Source organism: Polypterus senegalus, chromosome 8, assembly GCF_016835505.1.
Source record: "Polypterus senegalus isolate Bchr_013 chromosome 8, ASM1683550v1, whole genome shotgun sequence".
Lineage (NCBI taxonomy): Eukaryota > Metazoa > Chordata > Cladistia > Polypteriformes > Polypteridae > Polypterus > Polypterus senegalus.
In genome coordinates this window covers 106,056,181-106,074,784 of record NC_053161.1, presented here as the reverse complement: position 1 = coordinate 106,074,784, position 18,604 = coordinate 106,056,181, and the positions used below count along the sequence as shown (strand labels likewise).

The 18,604-nt window shown below is 38.4% G+C and overlaps 1 protein-coding gene across 3 annotated transcripts in view; it reads right to left on the bottom strand.

The window, feature by feature from the left end:
- itpr2 (inositol 1,4,5-trisphosphate receptor, type 2) overlaps positions 1 to 18,604 on the bottom strand; it is a 583,413-nt gene that overhangs the window by 215,796 nt on the left and 349,013 nt on the right. For all 3 annotated transcript variants that reach the window (XM_039761551.1, XM_039761550.1, XM_039761552.1), the window contains one exon: positions 5,121 to 5,229. In XM_039761551.1, the coding sequence (XP_039617485.1) occupies positions 5,121 to 5,229 (109 nt within the window). The remainder of the gene's footprint in view (positions 1 to 5,120; positions 5,230 to 18,604) is intronic.

Below are 18,604 nucleotides of genomic sequence, written 5' to 3'. Positions count from 1 at the left end.
ATATATATATACATACATACATACATACATACATACATACACACACACATATACACACACAGTAGCTCATAAAAGTGAGTACACCCCTCACATTTTTGTAAATATTTTCTTATATCTTTTCATGGGACAACACTGAAGATATGACACTTTGATACAATGTAAAGTAGTAGTGTACAGCTTGCATAACAGTGTAAATTTGCCGTCCCCTCAAAATAACTCAACACACAGCCATTAATGTCTAAACCGCTGGCAACAAAAGTGAGTACAACCCTAAGTAAAAAATGTCCAAATTATGCCCAAAGTGTCAATATTTTGTGTGGCCACCATTATTTTCCAGCACTGCCTTAACTTTCTTGGGCATGGAGTTCACTAGAGCTTCACAGGTTGCCACTGGAATCCTCTTCCACAACTCCATGACGACATCATGGAGCTGGTGGATATTAGAGAGCTTGTGCTCCTTCACCTTCCGTTTCAGGATGCCCCACAGATGCTCAATAGGATTTAGGTCTGGAGACATGCTTGGCCAGTCCAGCACCTTTACCCTCAGTTTCTTTAGCAAGGCAGTGGTCGCCTTGGAGTTTAACATGTTGGAATACTGCCCTGTGGTCCAGTTTCCGAAAGGGAGGGGATCATGCTCTGCTCCAGTATGTCACAGTACATGATGGCATTAATTGTTCCCTCAATGAACTGTAGTTCCCCAGTGCCGGCAGCACTCATGCAGCCCCACACTATGACACTCCCACCATCATGCTTGACTGTAGGCAAGACACACTTGTCTTTGTACTCCTCACCTGGTTGCCAACACACACGCTTGACACCATCTGAACCAAATAAGTTTATCTTTGTCTCATCAGACCACAGGACATGGTTCCAGTAATCCATGTCCTTAGTCTGCTTGTCTTCAGCAAACTGTTTGTGGGCTTTCTTGTGCATCACCTTTAGAAGAGGCTTCCATCTGGGACGACAGCCATGCAAACCAATTTGATGCAGTGTGCGGTGTATGGTCTGAGCACTGACAGGCTAACCCCTCACCCCTTCAACCTCTGCAGCAATGCTGGCAGCACTCATACGTCTATTTTCAAAAGACAACCTCTGGATATGACACTGAACATGTGCACTCAACTTCTTTGGTCGATTATGGCGAGGCCTGTTCCGAGTGGAACCTGTCCTGTTAAACTGCTGTATGGTCTTGGACACTGTGCTACAGCTCAGTTTCAGGGTCTTGGCAATCTACTTGCAGCCTAGACCATCTTTGTGTAGAGCAACAATTCTTTTTTCAGATGCTCAGTGACCAGTATGAGAGAGTGTAACACACCTGCTCCCCATTCACACCTGAGACCTTGCAACACTAATGAGTCACATGACACCAGGGACGGAAAATGGCTAATTGGGCACAATTTGGACATTTTTCACTTACGTGTGCACTCACTTTTGTTGCCAGCGGTTTAGACATTAATGGCTGTGTGTTGAGTTATTTTGAGGGGACAGCAAATTTACACTGTTATAAAAGCTGTACACTGACTACTTTACATTGTATCAAAGTGTCATATCTTCAGTGTTGTCTCATGAAAAGATATAAGAAAATATTTACATAAATGTGAGGGGTGTACTCACTTTTGTGAGATACTGTATATATGTATAAAAATTGAACCTAGCATATATGATAAGACCTGGCAATTGCTAAAGAATGTACAACACAATATTATCCTGAAAGTTGGATCATGATGAAGTTATACTAAAAGTTTTGATATTTCGAATTATATTTTGCACTGGTTTTTGATTCTGCAAAATACTTCTATTGATTACTTCCTTCAATATTTGAAAATAGCAAAAACTTGTGTCAGTCTATTCCAAATTTTAAGGATAAATGTTGAATCAGGAAATCTCATTCGCACCTTTTTTAATTGCGGAAATGATTTCAAGTTAATCAACCTCCACAGTAAGTGCACATACTTAGTTATACAAAGTAGCATAATCATTCTACATTTACCTCTAAATTACGGCCTATCAGAGAAACACTTATGCTTATAGAAGGGTTTTCAACCAATAGTTGAGGTTAGAATATTTGATATACGTCAAATATGTGCATGTCAGAATTTATTCAATGCTGTTTTCAGAATAAACTATATTTTCATACATTCATTGGGACATAGCATAAATATTATATAAGTAAAAAGTTTTGAACACTAAAACTTTCTGATCATAATATCATAAGAATTTCGCTTCACTTTGTGCAACTAAACTTGAACTTAAAAGTCTTCCTTTTCTCACTTATAAATTCCCTCCCAGATCAGGGTATTTTTTAATTGACAAACTCACAACCCAAACGTGAAAACACCACATGTTATAATTTCAAAAAAAGCTGAATTTTATACTGAAAACAATAGAAACTCACTAAAATAATAAACAAGGTCTTCCTAGATTTGATGTTATAGTGATACAAATTTAAACCAAAGTTATATATCACATCTGAAGTAGAAAAATGACAATTCAAGTTTAAATAATCAAACTGAAATCCACACACACACAATCATACACATGCATAACAACACATATATCAGTTGATAATAGTTATCATATGTTATGTTATGCAACACACACACACACAAAGTAGAAAAGTATTATATATAAACTGGGTTCAGAAAGAATTCAGATCCCTTCGGTTTATACACGTCATTAGGCTGCAGCCTTGTGCTAACATAGTTTTAAATTAATTATCCTTTCATCCAACAATGCACAATACCCCCAGAAAGACAAGAAGAAAACAGCATTTTAGGAATTTTTAAAAATGAAAACGTGAAATATACCATTGACTTAAGTATTCAGGCTCTTTACAATGACACTTAAAACTGGCTCTGGCACATCCAGTTCTGTTGATTATCACTGATAGGTTTCTGCAATTTATTAGGAATCCTCCTGGGGTCAATTCAATTAATTGCATATAATTAGAAGAGGCACACGTCTGTCTATATACATAAGATTCCACAGCAATGTGTTTTGAAATTGACTGTATAGATTAGAGAAAGGATTGTATCAAGGGCCATCTCTGGGAAAGACTACAGTAAAGTTCTACAACATTGAAAGTTCCCAAGAAACAGGAACCTACATAATTCTTTAACACCGGAATTACCAAAGCCTATAAAAAAACTTGTATTCCCGGCCCACCTTAAATCCGCTTGTTCCTGTCTGTCAGTGTCTTTTGTGTTGTAACTGTGTCGATCAACACAAGCAGCCTGCTATCCCATCACCCCGCCCACCGCTACAGTTCAATTTGCAAAGAAGGTTCTCAGTGCTCAGTGTTTATCTTGGAGTGAAGTGCTGGATTTGAAGATTGTAAATAATATATCGTCATTTGGAATACATAAATTTCATGTGTGGTCCGTGCCTACAACAATCTATGTAAACAAATTGTTAAAACAGAAACGTTTTTCATGTTTTAGTAATAATTGACAAAATCTAGACAGGAAACGTATAATGTGTGAAATCTAAAGTCCAAATATCAAATGCACACTTTCACAAAAGGAACAAGTATAACTTGCTTTTATTCAAGAATATAACTGCAGAAAAAGAACTTGTATTAGGGTGCGACACTGGCACATACCTAATACGACTGCTTTGGTGGTGTAACTTGTGGGGCTGTTTCCAGTATGCAATGGTTAGTACCAATGGACAGGATATTTAGTGAACCAGCGACAGGTTCATGGGCTCACTGATGTGTGTTGCATGAAGGCTAGCCCATCCAGTCGGATCTCACAGAACAACTACTGTAGCACAAATGATAATGCAACGTATAGGGACGCGTAGCCATAGGCCAGTCAAAGTACCCATGCTGACCCAGTCCACTAACAAAAGTGCCCACAAAGGGCATGGAAGCATCAGAACTGGACCATGGAGCAATGGAAGCAGCCCTGGTCTGAAGGATTATTGTTTCTTTAAGATCATGTGGACAGCTACGTGCATGTCATTCACCTAGAAGAGATGGAAGCAGGACACACTAGCTAGCTAGCTGGAGGAGGCAGTGTGATGCTCTGGTTAATGTCCTGCCGGGAAACCTTGGGACCTAGCATTCATGTGGATGTTACTTTGAAGATTGCTATGGACCATGTACACCCCTTCAAGGCAACAGTAATCCCTGATGGTAATGGCTTCTTTCAACATGATAATGTGCTCTGCCACACTGCAAATATTGTTCAGGGAAGGTTTAAGGAACATGCCTAACAGTTCACAATGTTGACTTGGCCCCCAAACTCCCAAGATCTCAATCCGATCAAGCATCTGTGGGATGCACTTGAAAAACAAGTCAGATCTTTGGATGCCCCATCTAGCAACTTACAGGACATCAAAATCTGCTGATAACATCATAAGACACCTTCAGCAATCTTGTGCAGTCCAGGCATGTCGGGTGAACTACACAATATTAGGCAGGTGGCTTAATGTTTAGTACACTGCCATCCCTAGTTTGTAATGTGTGGGAGAACCGGACTTTCAAATTTCACATTCCCTATCAATCTTATTCTTTCCTGTATCACAGCAAAAAAAATAATTCAAACTTTCAACTTAAATACAGAAAGAGTATTCTTATCAAAAACTGTTTAGCTATGTTAACATTAGTTGTTTCTATCACTTGTTTTACACAAATAATTCAAATACTATTTCAGTTCTCACAAAAGACCTGAATGAGTTGAGTATACGTTCTATGTTTTGGTATACAAAGTGTTCTTTCTCATTTTGAAAACAGTAGAGCATTCTAACACAAACCATAAACTTGACTAGGGGCTTATGGTGATGGTGCCACTGTAATACTGAAAACAATAATAAAAGACAGCATTAAAAATATAAAAAAAATCTTGGTGTAGTAAATATTTGGATATTTTCACACAGCATAACTGTTCTAACACCTTTCTGAATCTGAATTTAATTTGACCTGAAACATTTGGAAGTTTTTTAAAGAATATAAAAGAATTTAATACACTGGGTTATCATTTATTTAAAAGTACGTATTCTTTCAGATAACCCAGTAGCAGGCAATTAAAAAAAATGATGATATAGGTTACTGCACATGAGTTCAACAATAATGGTAAAATAAGTAATTATCTTATTAGCTTTGTTTAAGCATGTACCCAATTGAGATGATTTTGAATGTCCTCCAGAAGAAGCTAAGGAGTCTGGTTTTGAGTGCCCATGTGGACCATAAACATACCGAGAAAAATTTCGTTTTAATGCACTGGCCTGAAAGAAAAAAAGAAAAAAAAAAGTAAAATAAAGTGAAGTCAAAAGTCAAACTAAAAAAGAAAACATATCACATATATATACTTCAACAGTATCTATTCAAGTATTGTATTTTATATTACAACAGTATACCCAAAAGCAAATATACTATTCTTGTTGTATGCACTTACTATATTATAAAGTAGCCTATACACAGTTCTAAGCAGTTTGAAAACATCGAAACCCACTGGCCCAAAGCAATTTTAATTTCCAGTACATTAAGAAACCTCCAATTAATACTTAATAAATACAAAAAAAATAGTTATACATATCAGAAAATGCATTACCATGTCATATCTTATTAATAATATGTACCTGGTCACAAGGGCATATAGCTGAGTCTGTGTAAAAATGGGAATTCTAGTTTTTAGTAGGATATATAAGTGCACTTTTCCAGAAAACATATCTATTCATACTGCGGTATATTCACATAATCTCAATTATTACGACCATGCAAAAACTGAAAAAAAATTATCAAGGCAATCAAACAATAACAAATCTTGTGGTGGTTCTGCTACAGCACACTTGACTTTTGGGGTCACTAAAGCCAGAGTCTCCTCAGATGAAGACATGGTTGAAATGTTTACACAAGACATTTTCTCAGCCACACACTATTGCATATTGTGTGTCTCATTTGTGCCTTGGCACTCCTCTTCATCTCAACAAAGTTACACATACACCATAACACAGCTACATTTATTTTTTACAAATTCAGTAAACCAATGGGATTTGACATACCACTTTGAAATACAAAGAAAAATAAAATAACAAAATACCCAATCAATTACAATATTTAATGGAAAATTTCACATACAATGAATTGAATGACTGGGCCTATGGCCAATCAGGGTGGACCTGGGCTCAGCTAGGCTCTCCCGTCCCTACCTACTACCTGGTCATCATAAATCAATATAATCTGCAAATTTGTAAAATGAAAACTTCATATTTTTGAACTTATTTGTGCGATACTAAGAGTTAGATAGATTGTAATAATATCCATCATTTTATATATATACAGTGGAGCAAAAAAGTACTTAATCAGCCACCAATTGTGCAAGTTCTCCCACTTAAAAAGATGAGAGAGGTCTGTAATTTTCATCATAGGTATACCTCAACTATGAGAGACAAAATGAGAAAAAAAAATCCAGAAAATCACATTGTCTGATTTTTGAAGAATTTATTTGCAAATTATGGTGGGAAAAAAGTATTTGGTCAATAACAAAAGTTCATCTCAATACTTTGTTATATACCCTTTGTTGGCAATGACAGAGGTCAAACGTTTTCTGTAAGTCTTCACAAGGTTTTCACACACTGTTTCTGGTATTTTGGCCCATTCCTCCATGCAGATCTCCTCTAGAGCAGTGATGTTTTGGGGCTGTCGCTGGGCAACTCCCTCCAAAGATTTTCTATGGGGTTGAGATCTGGAGACTGGCTAGGCCACTCCAGGACCTTGAAATGCTTCTTACGAAGCCACTCCATCGTTAACCGGGTAGTGTGTTTGGGATCATTGTCATGATGAAAGACCCAACCACTTTCATCTTCAATGCCCTTGCTGATGGAAGGAGGTTTTCACTCAAAATCTGACGATACATGGTCCCATTCATTCTTTCCTTTACACGGATCAGTCGTCCTGGTGCCTTTGCAGAAAAAGAGCCCCAATGCATGATGTTTCCATCCCCATGCTTTACAGTAGGTATAGTGTTCTTTGGATGCAACTCAGCATTCTTTCTTCTCCAAACACAACGAGTAGAGTTTTTACCAAAAAGTTCTATTTTGGTTTCATCTGACCATATGACTTTCTCCAAATCCTCTTCTGGATCATCTAAATGCTCTCTAGCAAACTTCAGACAGGCCTGCACATGTACTGGCTTAAGCAGGGGAACACGTCTGGCACTGCAGGATTTGAGTCCCTGGCAGCGTAGTGTGTTACTGATGGTAGCCTTTGTTACTTTGGTCCCAGCTCTCTGCAGGTCATTCATTAGGTTCCCCTTTATGGTTCTGGGATTTTTGCTCACCGTTCTTGTGATCATTTTGACCCCACAGGGTGAGATCTTGCGTGGAGCCCCAGATCGAGGGAGATTATCAGTGGTCTTGTATGTCTTCTATTTTCTAATAATTGCTCCTACAGTTGATTTCTTCACACCAAGCTGCTTACCTATTGCAGATTCAGTCTACCAAGCCCGGTGCAGGTCTACAATTTTGTTTCTGGTGTCCTTTGACAGCTCTTTGGTCTTGACCATAGTGGAGTTTGGAGTGTGACTGTTTGAGGTTGTGGACAGGTGTCTTTTATATTGATAACGAGTTCAAACAGGTGCCATTAAGACAGGTAACGAGTGGAGGACAGAGGAGCCTCTTACAGAAGAAGTTACAGGTCTGTGAAAGCCAGAAATCTTGCTTGTTTGTAGGTGACCAAATACTTATTTTCCACCATAATTTGCAAATATATTCTTTAAAAATCAGACAATGTGATTTTATGTATTTTTTTTTTTCTCATTTTGTCTCTCATAGTTGAGGTATATCTCTCTCATCTTTGTAAGTGTGAGAACTTGCACAATTGGTGGCTGACTAAATACTTTTTTGCCCCACTGTGTGTATATATATATATATATATATATATACACATACTGTACATACAGTTGCTGGTCATAAAATTAGAATATCATGACAAAGTTGATTTATTTCAGTAATTCCATTCAAAAAGTGAAACTTGTATATTAGATGCATTCATTACACACAGACTGATGTATTTCAAATGTTTATTTCTTTTAATTTTGATGATTATAACTGACAACTAATTGTTCTTCTTTTTTTTCTCCAGTTTTGATGTCACTACACTGGTTGCCTGTGTCATTCAGGATTGACTTTAAAATACTGCTTATGGTTTATAAAGCCTTAAATAATCGCGCTCCATCTTATATATCGGAATGCCTGACACATTATATTCCAAATCGTAACCTTAGATCTTCAAATGAGTGTCTCCTTATAATTCCAAAAGCTAAACTTAAAAAAAGTGGTGAGGCGGCCTTCTGCTGTTATGCACCTAAAATCTGGAATAGCCTGCCAATAGGAATTCGCCAGGCAAATACAGTAGAGCACTTTAAAACACTGCTGAAAAAACATTACTTTAACATGGCCTTCTCATAACTTCACTTTAACTTAATACTGATACTCTGTATGTTCAATTCACCACAATAACTATTCATAGTGGCTCTAAAATCCGTACTGACCCCAACTCTCTGGTGGTCTGGAACCCCTACAGATTTTATTTTTTTTCTCCAGCTTTTGAAGTTTTTTTTTTGTTTTTCTGTCCACCCGGGCCATCGGACCTTACTTATTCTATGTTAATTAATGTTGACTTATGTTTATTTTTTATTGTGTCTTCTATTTTTCTATTCATTTTGTAAAGCACTTTGAGCTACATTTTTTTGTATATGTGCTATATAAATAAATGTTGATTGATTGATATATACACATACATACACATATATATATATATATTATATATATATATATATATATATACATATATATATATATATATATATATACACACAGTGCATTTGGAAAGTATTCACAGCGTATCACTTTTTCCACATTTTTTGTTATGTTACAGCCTTATTCCAAAATTGATTAAATTCATTTTTTTCCTCAGAATTCTACACACAACACCCCATAATGACAACTTGAAAAAGTTTACTTGAGGTTTTTGCAAATTTATTAAAAATATAAAAAACTGAGAAATCACATGTACATAATAGCCATAATAGTCATAGCCTTTGCTTAATACTTTGTCGATGCACCTTTGGCAGCAATTACAGTCTTTTTGAATATGATACCACAAGCTTGGCACACCTATCCTTGGCCAGTTTCGTCCATTCCTCTTTGCAGCACCTCTCAAGCTCCATCAGGCTGGATGGGAAGTGTCGGTGCACAGCCATTTTAAGATCTCTCCAGAGATGTTCAATCAGATTCAAGTCTTGGCTCTGGCAGGGCCACTGAAGGACATTCACAGAGTTGTCCTGAAGCCACTCCTTTGATATCTTGGCTGTGTGCTTAGGGTCGCTCCAGTCTGAGGTCAAGAGCGCTCTGGAGCAGGTTTTCATCCAGGATGTCTCTGTACATTGCTGCAATCATCTTTCCCTTTATCCTGACTAGTCTCCCAGTTCCTGCCGCTGAAAAACATCCCAACAGCGTGATGCTGCCACCACCATGCTTCACTGTAGGAATGGTATTGGCCTGGTGATGAGCGGTGCTTGGTTTCCTCCAAACGTGACGCCTGGCATTCACACCAAAGAGTTCAATCTTTGTCTAATCAGACCAGAGAATTTTGTTTCTCATGGTCTGAGAGTCCTTCAGGTGCCTTTTGGCAAACTCCAGGCGGGCTGCCATGTGCCTTTTACTAAGGAGTGGCTTCCGTCTGGCCACTCTACCATACAGGCCTGATTGGTGGATTGCTGCAGAGATGGTTATCCTTCTGGAAGGCTCTCCTCTCTCCACAGAGGACTTCTGGAGCTCTGACAGAGTGACCATCAGGTTCTTGTTCACCTCCCTGACTAAGGCCCTTCTCCCCCGATCGCTCAGTTTAGATGGCCGGCCAGCTCTAGGAAGAGTCCTGGTGGTTTTGAACTTCTTCCACTTACGGATGATGGAGGCCACTGCGCTCATTGGGACCTTCCAAGCAGCAGAAATTTTTCTGTAACCTTCCCCAGATTTGTGCATCGAGAAAATCCTGTCTCGATGCTCTACAGACAATTCCTTTGCCTTTATGCTTGGTTTATGCTCTGACATGAACTGTCAACTGTGGGACCTTATATAGACAGTTGTGTGCATTTCCAAATCATGTCCAATCAACTGAATTTACCACAGGTGCACTCCAATTAAGCTGCAGAAACATCTCTAGGATCATTAGGGGAAACAGTATACTTTCCGGATGCACTGTATATATCTATCTATCTATCTATATATATATATTATATACAGTTCTCTGTATTTCATATTAATATGTTAATATGAATTTCAATTATTGTCAGATAACCTAGGGCAACAAATCTTAAAACACTCCACATTTTTGCTTGTTAGAGATATTGCTAATGCAAGATGACCCCGTGTCTTGTTGCTCTCCTCACTTTGGCCATGGTGTAAGAACTGATGATTTAAGTTTTACTCTTTAACATCTGTCACGACCTCACTTTTTGTATCATGTTGGTCTTTGGCATTACAAATGTAGGGTGGTTAAGACACCTAACAAAGTTACCAAGTTTTTTTATCTGAAAAGTAGTCAACAACTTAATATCTTACTTTCTTTAATGACATACAAAACGTTCTCTGTAAGATTTAATTTTTGGACAATGGATGTTTGGAAATTCGAACACTATTGCAGAAGACAAAAAAATAAACAACATTTGTATCAGAAACAGTCAATTCCTAAGACATCTGCACAGTAATATACAGTCAGGTCCATAAGTATTTGGACAATGACACAATTTTCATCGTTTTCACTCTGTATACTAATACAATGGATTTAATATAAAGCAATCTAGATAGATAGATAGATAGATAGATAGATAGATAGATAGATAGATAGATAGATAGATAGATAGATAGTTATAGATAGATCCCAAGGTTGTGGGGTCCAGCGGCTGTGGGACATCTGTTGGTGAAGAAAGATTCACGGATCTTGACTTTGCTGACGATGCTGTAATCTTCACAGAGTCAATGGCTCTCGAGAGACTGAACGAGTCTGAGTATCTGGGCTTGCGAATGTCCTCGACAAAATCCAAGATCCAGGCCTTTAATGACCTCTTGGGCACAGCCATCAGTATTGTGTCTGTCTGAGGAGAGAATGTTGACCTTGTCGAGACGTTTGCTTACCTTGGCAGTGACATTCATGTACCTGGTGACTCTTCCTATGAAGTCAGTAGACAAATTGAGAATGCTTGGGGTGTCATGAGGTTGCTGGAATGGGGTGCGTGGCACTCATGAAATCTATGCAAAAGGGCCGTTGGGTTCACTTTAAGTTGAATGAGAGGTTGCTCATGGAGTCCCATATAAGGCACCTTACCTGCATTGTGAGGAAGCATCAGTTATGGCCATGTGGTGCGATTGCCTAAGGGTGATCCATCTCATAGGATTTTTATTGTTGGGGATCCGAATGGCTGGACCAGGTCAAGGGGTGACCCGCATAATACCGGGCTGTGGCAGATAGAGGGTCATTTCCGGAGGGTGGGACTGGACCGTGTGTCTACCTGGTGGGGATGGAGCTGGAGCTGTTCCAACTTGACTTGACTATTGTGAAACATTTATCTGGGCTTTTTTTTCTCCAAGAATCAAAAACCTATTCAGATTCTCTTTATTACACAGATAAAACTACCAAACACAATTAACCCCTTTGCCAGTCTAGCTGCATGTTTATGTTATGAACAAAAACAGCTGTTGGGCTGTTCAGTGTATATCATGTTTTAAAGGATAAGTTTGGTATGGTTCAACTCTAAGTCTAAATGTGTAATTAGTCATAGGGTATAGGCAGTGATGATAATAATGACAGTACATCTGATGTAAAGGATAATTTTGGCACTTCTGAATGGTATATATTTTGCTACATGAAATTGCGTTCTAAAGTGAAGCATATTTATAAATTTTAAAAAATAGAGGGTGTTTCATAAATAGGCCGTAAGGTGAAGCAGCTTTTCGTTTCATTCCGTTCCCATATATGGAGCACTACATTCTTTTTATTCCAATAAAAGGATCAATTGGTATAGAATGAAAAAATAAAAGTTCTCCATGTATAATCCAGCAGTTATTTTTTTACAAGTGTATAAAGTTGGCAATAGTCCCATCCTCACGTAATCATTTTTTAAAGGTGAGAGATGCGGCTTCGCGTCACTTGCTTGCCGCTAGACCAATGAGATGGCATACCGTCGGAACGACATGTAAACATGGTCCAAGATGGCAGCACCCTTGTCGTTACTATCGAGTAGCGAAGAGGATGAAATTATTGTCAGACCTCCACCAAAAGTCAGTAAAATGGTTTATAAACAATGCTATATGCATCTCACGTCCATAAAAAAAGAAGAAACGAAGGATTTTACACGCACACGGTGGGATACATTTAGAAACTGCATCAAACGGTGGCTTGACTTGCAGGGTGAGAGTCAGAAAATAGCAGAAACATACAAACATTGTCTAGAAATCGAGTTTGACCGTGTGCCCGAAGACGCAGTGTTTCACTCCACTTACTACCGGCATTTTATTGACAAATAGTGCTTGGATGCGGCCGAGAAACGAGTTTCACGGCGCCCTGAAGCTGGTGATGATCATAACACAGACCAGTCTGTGTCATCGGGAAATAGTATTTCGTCAACGTATTGCCCAACAAAAAAACTTAGGTCCAGTACCGGACTGCCGATAGCTTGTTCGGGTCCTGTACTTCCTGCTTTGTGTATAATTTGCAAGAAAACGGACAAGTACATCACAGTGGCAGGCAAACGCCAGAAGGACAATCTTTCATAAGCGGAGACGCTGTCGGCAGGTATAAAGCACACAAGCACACGTTTGAACTTAAAGTTATGTGCCATATGCTGAGAATCATAACTAACTTTCAAATACATCAATATTTACAGTACATGTACATTATAATGTTTATAGTGCAGTCAGTTTTTGCATACACATATGCATGAACAGTCAGAACTGTTAGGTTTTTTTAAATACATATTTATTTACAATTTCATTTAATTAAATGTTTGTTTTTTTACAGGCCAGTTGCTCAAAGCAGCTGAGATGAAGGAAGACACTAGCATTCTTGTGCATATTAAAGACAAAGACTGTGTGTCTCTGGAAGTACGATATCACAAGTCCTGTTACAGACAGTACACCAGGTTCTTGACAAAGTCTACTGGAACAAATACACAGACCTCAGAAGAACAGTAAGTTGTTATATTGCGTTTTAAAATAATTCATAATTGATTTGAATGATTGCTAGTTTGAAAAGAAATTAATCATTAATCTACATGGACCGCTTGTTACAATAATTCAGCATAATAAAATGTCTAGTCATTTGTGAGGGCAAAAGAATATTTAAAATAATTTAAGTATTTTCTTTCTGAAGAATAAAAAAAAACTCAATTGGTTTGTCAGTTGCTTTTAGTTTGTACATGCACACAATATATGCATTCCAAATATAGAAGCCAGTGTAATAGTTACAGAACATAAAATATTTGATGCTTTTAATAGAAATGAGCCAACCTATGATGTCAGCTACAAGATCTTCTCTGAGAGAATCATCCGCCATCAAATAATTGTAAACCAAGAGGTGATGACAATGACACGGCTAAGAAGAATGTTTTTAAATCTTGTAAAAAGCCATGAAGATCTTGATGCTTCAAACTACAGGCAATTTAAATACCAGAAGTTTATTTTGCAGATTTGGAATAAACATTTATGCAAACTTTTTTTCTCAGAAAAATTTAATAAATAATAATATTCACATAATCCTATTTTATCATAATAAGCTGACAATGTTTTTTGTGTGTGAGATTTATATTTTGTGATTTGTGATCATAATTTATTGTATTTCAGGCAGGATAAATTGAAGAGGAGGCTGTCCCGATTTCCCCCAGCTGGTGTTTCACTCTCCCAACAAGCGCAACATCAGTGAATTGTTCTTTGTTGAGACACTTTCTGCAGATAAGCTGGTAGACAGAATAACTCATCCATCAGGGACAGAAACAACTGAGTCAACGGAAGTAACTAGTCAAAGCGACGGTGAAAGCACAGCAAGTAGAATAGCTGGTACTACAGAGAACACAAGGACACTTTGTAGTGCGGCATTAATATTAAAGAGAATTCTAAATTACTCTCCTTGTATGACATGCCCGTGGCCACCCACGTCAGATGATTTAAATGTTAGTGCAGCTAAATCTGTTGTGCCATTCGAACTGTACAATTTAATTTCATGGATTATTGGTGGAACTGAAGAACCAGCACTGGCCCATTATGCTGATATTCCAGATGATTTGAACCTAAAAGTTATCTCTATTTGTCAAGACATTGTCTATCTTGCATCTAAGGGCCGGAGGCAGACACCTAAATCATTGTGTCTGGGTCTAACAGTGCGCCATTTAACAGGTTCATCACAAATTCTGTCACTTCTAAATAGACAAGGACATTGTGCATCAAGAGACACAGTTGTCAGTCTAGACACTAGCCTTGCCCAACTTCAGCTGGTTGAGGGCAGAGACAAAATACTAAAGGTATTCTCAAAGAAGGTTCCCACAGTACTTGTGTGGGACAATATTGACTTTGGTGAGGAAACACTGTCTGGTCGTGGAACTACCCACCACACAAATTGCATTATGCTGCAAAGTTCTGTAGCTGAAACCCTAACAAACAGACAACCACTAAAGAAGGGAGTTTCTTCATACAAAGCACCACCTAGCATCCCTGTTGAACAGTATCATCAGTCTAAAAGACAGGGACCACAGAACTTGTTTCATCATGAAACTATTCCATTACACGCAGACAAATACAAATTAAACACTGTGTCTGCTGCAAAAACTGAACTGGCATATGTTTTTGTAAAGGCCACTGATGCTGAAAGATACACGGTTCCAAGCTGGACAGGTTTCCATACATTTATTCAAGGTGACAACACTCTGCAAAAGTCAGCACTGTATTATCTTTCTGTCATTGAGGCTTCACCGACAGAGATGTCAACAGTAAACACGATTCTAAAGAGAAGTGTCCATATTGCTGATCAGCTAGAATTGGATCATATAGTGTTAGTCTTTGATCAAGCTCTATATGCCAAAGCTCAGCAAATACGCTGGAAAAATGATGAATTCACTCAGCGTGTAGTGATTAGATTAGGTGAGTTTCACACATGCATGTCCTACCTGGGCATTCTGGGAAAAAGGTTCGGAGATGCAGGACTGCAAGACATACTAATTGAGTCAGACGTTGTTGCTCCAGGATCTATCAATGGAGTGATGAGTGGTCATCACTATAACCGCAGCATGAGGGCACAAAAACTTCTGTATGAGAGTCTTTGCCACCAGAAGACCGAGATGAGTGTATGGCTGTCATAAGTGAGATCACATGTGCATTCCAGAACAGGACAATGGATATTTTGTATGAAAATGAGAAATTTTACAAAATGTGTTTTCAATATGTAGATTTTGTGGAAAGAAGAAGTGTTGAAAACCCGACGTTTGCCTTCTGGAGTTCATACATCGACATGGTACAGATTCTTCTCCTGTTTGTTAGAGCAACACGTGAATCAGACTGGCAGCTTCACCTGTCAACAGTGCGCTTGATGATGACATGTTTTTTTGCTTATGAGTATTTACCTTCATACAGGCTGGAAATGGTCAATTTGCCCTTCACACATCCTTCTTGCCACAGAGAGATCAGTGTTAAAGGCCAGTGGACTGTTCAGCGTCAAAGTGTACATGGATTTGCCTCAATTGCTTGTGACCAGGCTATTGAGCAAACATGCAACAGAGATTCCAAGACAAAAGGAGGTTTGACAGGATTAACACAGAATCGAGATGCAGTACATCGCTGGATATTGTCTCAACATGAAAGGGCTGCCATAGCAAGACAGTGTGAGGCAATGACTGGTAAATCTCCTGACATAAGGAAACAAAAAGACCTTGACAGCACACGCATTCATGGTGATGAAAAACCTGTGACCAGAATAATTTCTACCATAGATTCCATGCTGTATCCTTTTGACTCACACCAAAATGGCATTGTGTGTCTTAGCTCTGGAATAGTTGCAGCTGAAGAAATTATTACGGATTTGCTCACAGCTTCAGAAAAGGGGGAAAGTGCTGTTCAGGAATTTATGGACCAAAGACTGCTATCACCATCAGGTGACATATTTGCCCCCATCAAAAAACTAAAACTAAAGACATTCAGTGATCAAGCCAAGACAAAGAAGAAATCTGCAGCAGGCAAGGAAGTAATTCAACGTGCAGACAAGAAGCTTTTCTCCAGACTGCTCTTCATAGGTCAAAGAAGAAAGATAGACTTGAAGGAAATTCTCTCCTACTCCTTGGGAACTGTGTCATATACTTTATCCAGTGCTGATGGTTCTCTTGCAAAAACAAACAAATCAGCTCTCATGGATGTTCTGGAAACCAAAGGTGGAGACTGTTTAGTTGACAGAGTACCAGTAAATGGAGCTATACTTTTTGATGGCATGGCAGTCATTCAAGCCATTCAGTCCATACTAAGTACCTTCGAGGAGCTTGCTGACACTATACTACAGTACTTAGTCAAGCTTGCTCTCAAGCACAACTGTAGATTTTGTGATAGACAAGTATCCAGAAATTTGTATTAAAAATGTAGAACGATCACGCAGAGCTGTTGGTGGCACACAACAGGTAAAAATTTATGGACGGGATCAAAAGACACCAACACAATGGAAGAAGTTTCTGTTGGATGGGACAAACAAAGAAGCACTGGCAGAATTCCTCTATGTAATGTGGCGAGACACTGATCTTACCATTTTAGGTAAGGACTTACATTTATACATAACACATGGAGACCTGTGTCACTGCATGGCTGTAACAGAGGGTTTACAAACTGTCAGTGCTGTTGAAAATCTGACATGTGATCATGAGGAATGTGACACCAGGTTGTTTTTTCATGCAAAACATGCTGCACAGGAACACCAAACTGTAGTCATCAAGAGCCCTGATACTGATGTGGCAGTGATTGCATTAATTCTGCAGCCAGATTTACCATGCAGATAGTATTTTTTCACTGGGGTTGGCAACAAAACGAGGATCATTGACTTATGTAAGGTGTCATCAGCTCTCGGCAACAGTGTATGTTTGGCACTTATTGGGATCCATACCTTCTCAGGCTGTGACTCTACAAGTGCCTTTTATGGCAAGGGGAAAAAAATTCATTTTCTGTTGCTTGCGAGAAAGAGGAATACCTGACTGCATTTAGAAATCTGGGTAGTAGTTTTAATTTGGACCAGTCTACCTTTGAAGTGCTTTGCAAATATGTCTGTCACCTATATGGCCAATCATGTGCTAAAAGTCTGAACGATGCACGATACAAAGCACTCTGCATGGCATCATCAGCTTTGCCAGAACGATCCATGCCTCCGACAAGTGATGCTTTGTACCAACACTGCAAAAGGGCAAACTACCAAGCAGCCATAATGAGACATTCTCTTAAAGGTAAAATGTGTGCCCCTTCACCTGTTGGCAATGGATGGCACCTCGAGGATGGGGAGTTAACAGTGACGTGGATGACTAGAAATCCAGCCCCTGATAGTGTGTTGCAGGTTGTCCACTGCAGTTGCAAGCAAGGCAAATGTGAGACTGGAAGATGTTCCTGTATGTCTGCAAATCTGTCCTGTACAGATTTATGCCGCTGTCTCAATTGCACAAATGTTTTCCAGGAAACAGAGGAAAGAGCTACATGTGAAGATGGTTCTGATGATAGTGATAAGGATAGTACTGATGAGTAAAGGTGATCTGTGTCACAGGTTAGTTGGAATTGAGCTGTAATAAAGCTGCTGTAAAATGTTTAATATTTGTCGTTATTGAAAAATTAGTGCAGCAGTCCAGCATTTCAAGTCATTTTAGCCAACTTGGACCAAAAACTGTTTTTATCTTTAATTTTGTGTGATTCCTAAGTGCCTACTGAACATTTTGATGAATAAAACATAACAAAAATGTTTAAGTTTCAATTTGTTCTTCAGTTTTATTTGGTGCCAATCTGTGAAGCTGAAGTGCGTTATAAAAAAAAAATTGCATTATTTCATGGTCTTCCTTCAAAATTGAGTTGATTAATGCACCAATACTTGTCTCAGATATGTAGCTACATGTATAAATGTGGATTTGACATATATTTTGTGTTGATTAAATGCGTATTAATAAAGTTACAGGCCAAACTAGCAGCGTGAGATTTTCGTTTTTTGTAAATTCCTAATTATACACATTTTTGCATCCTGACAAAAAACTGCAGTATTTTTTGTGGAGAACTTTTAACATAGAATCCATAAGACTGTTGTCTATCCAGAAATTCATTAAAAAAGTAGTGCCCAGACGTGGGAACGAAAAGTGATTTCTAGCCACTTTTTCTAGGTTCACCTTATGGCCTAAAAGTACGCAGTTTTTAAAAATGCAATGAATCAGCCAAAATCGAAGCAAAATTAAAAATTTTTATTTAATTTTATTCAACATATACTTCGATTTAATAATGAGAAATGATATCAAGCATATGTCTACCTCCACTTTTTCTTCAGGCAGTCATCTGGTCTTTGAAATTAACGATAACTCTTTCGCAGATGTCCCTGTCGATTTCGCCAATTACC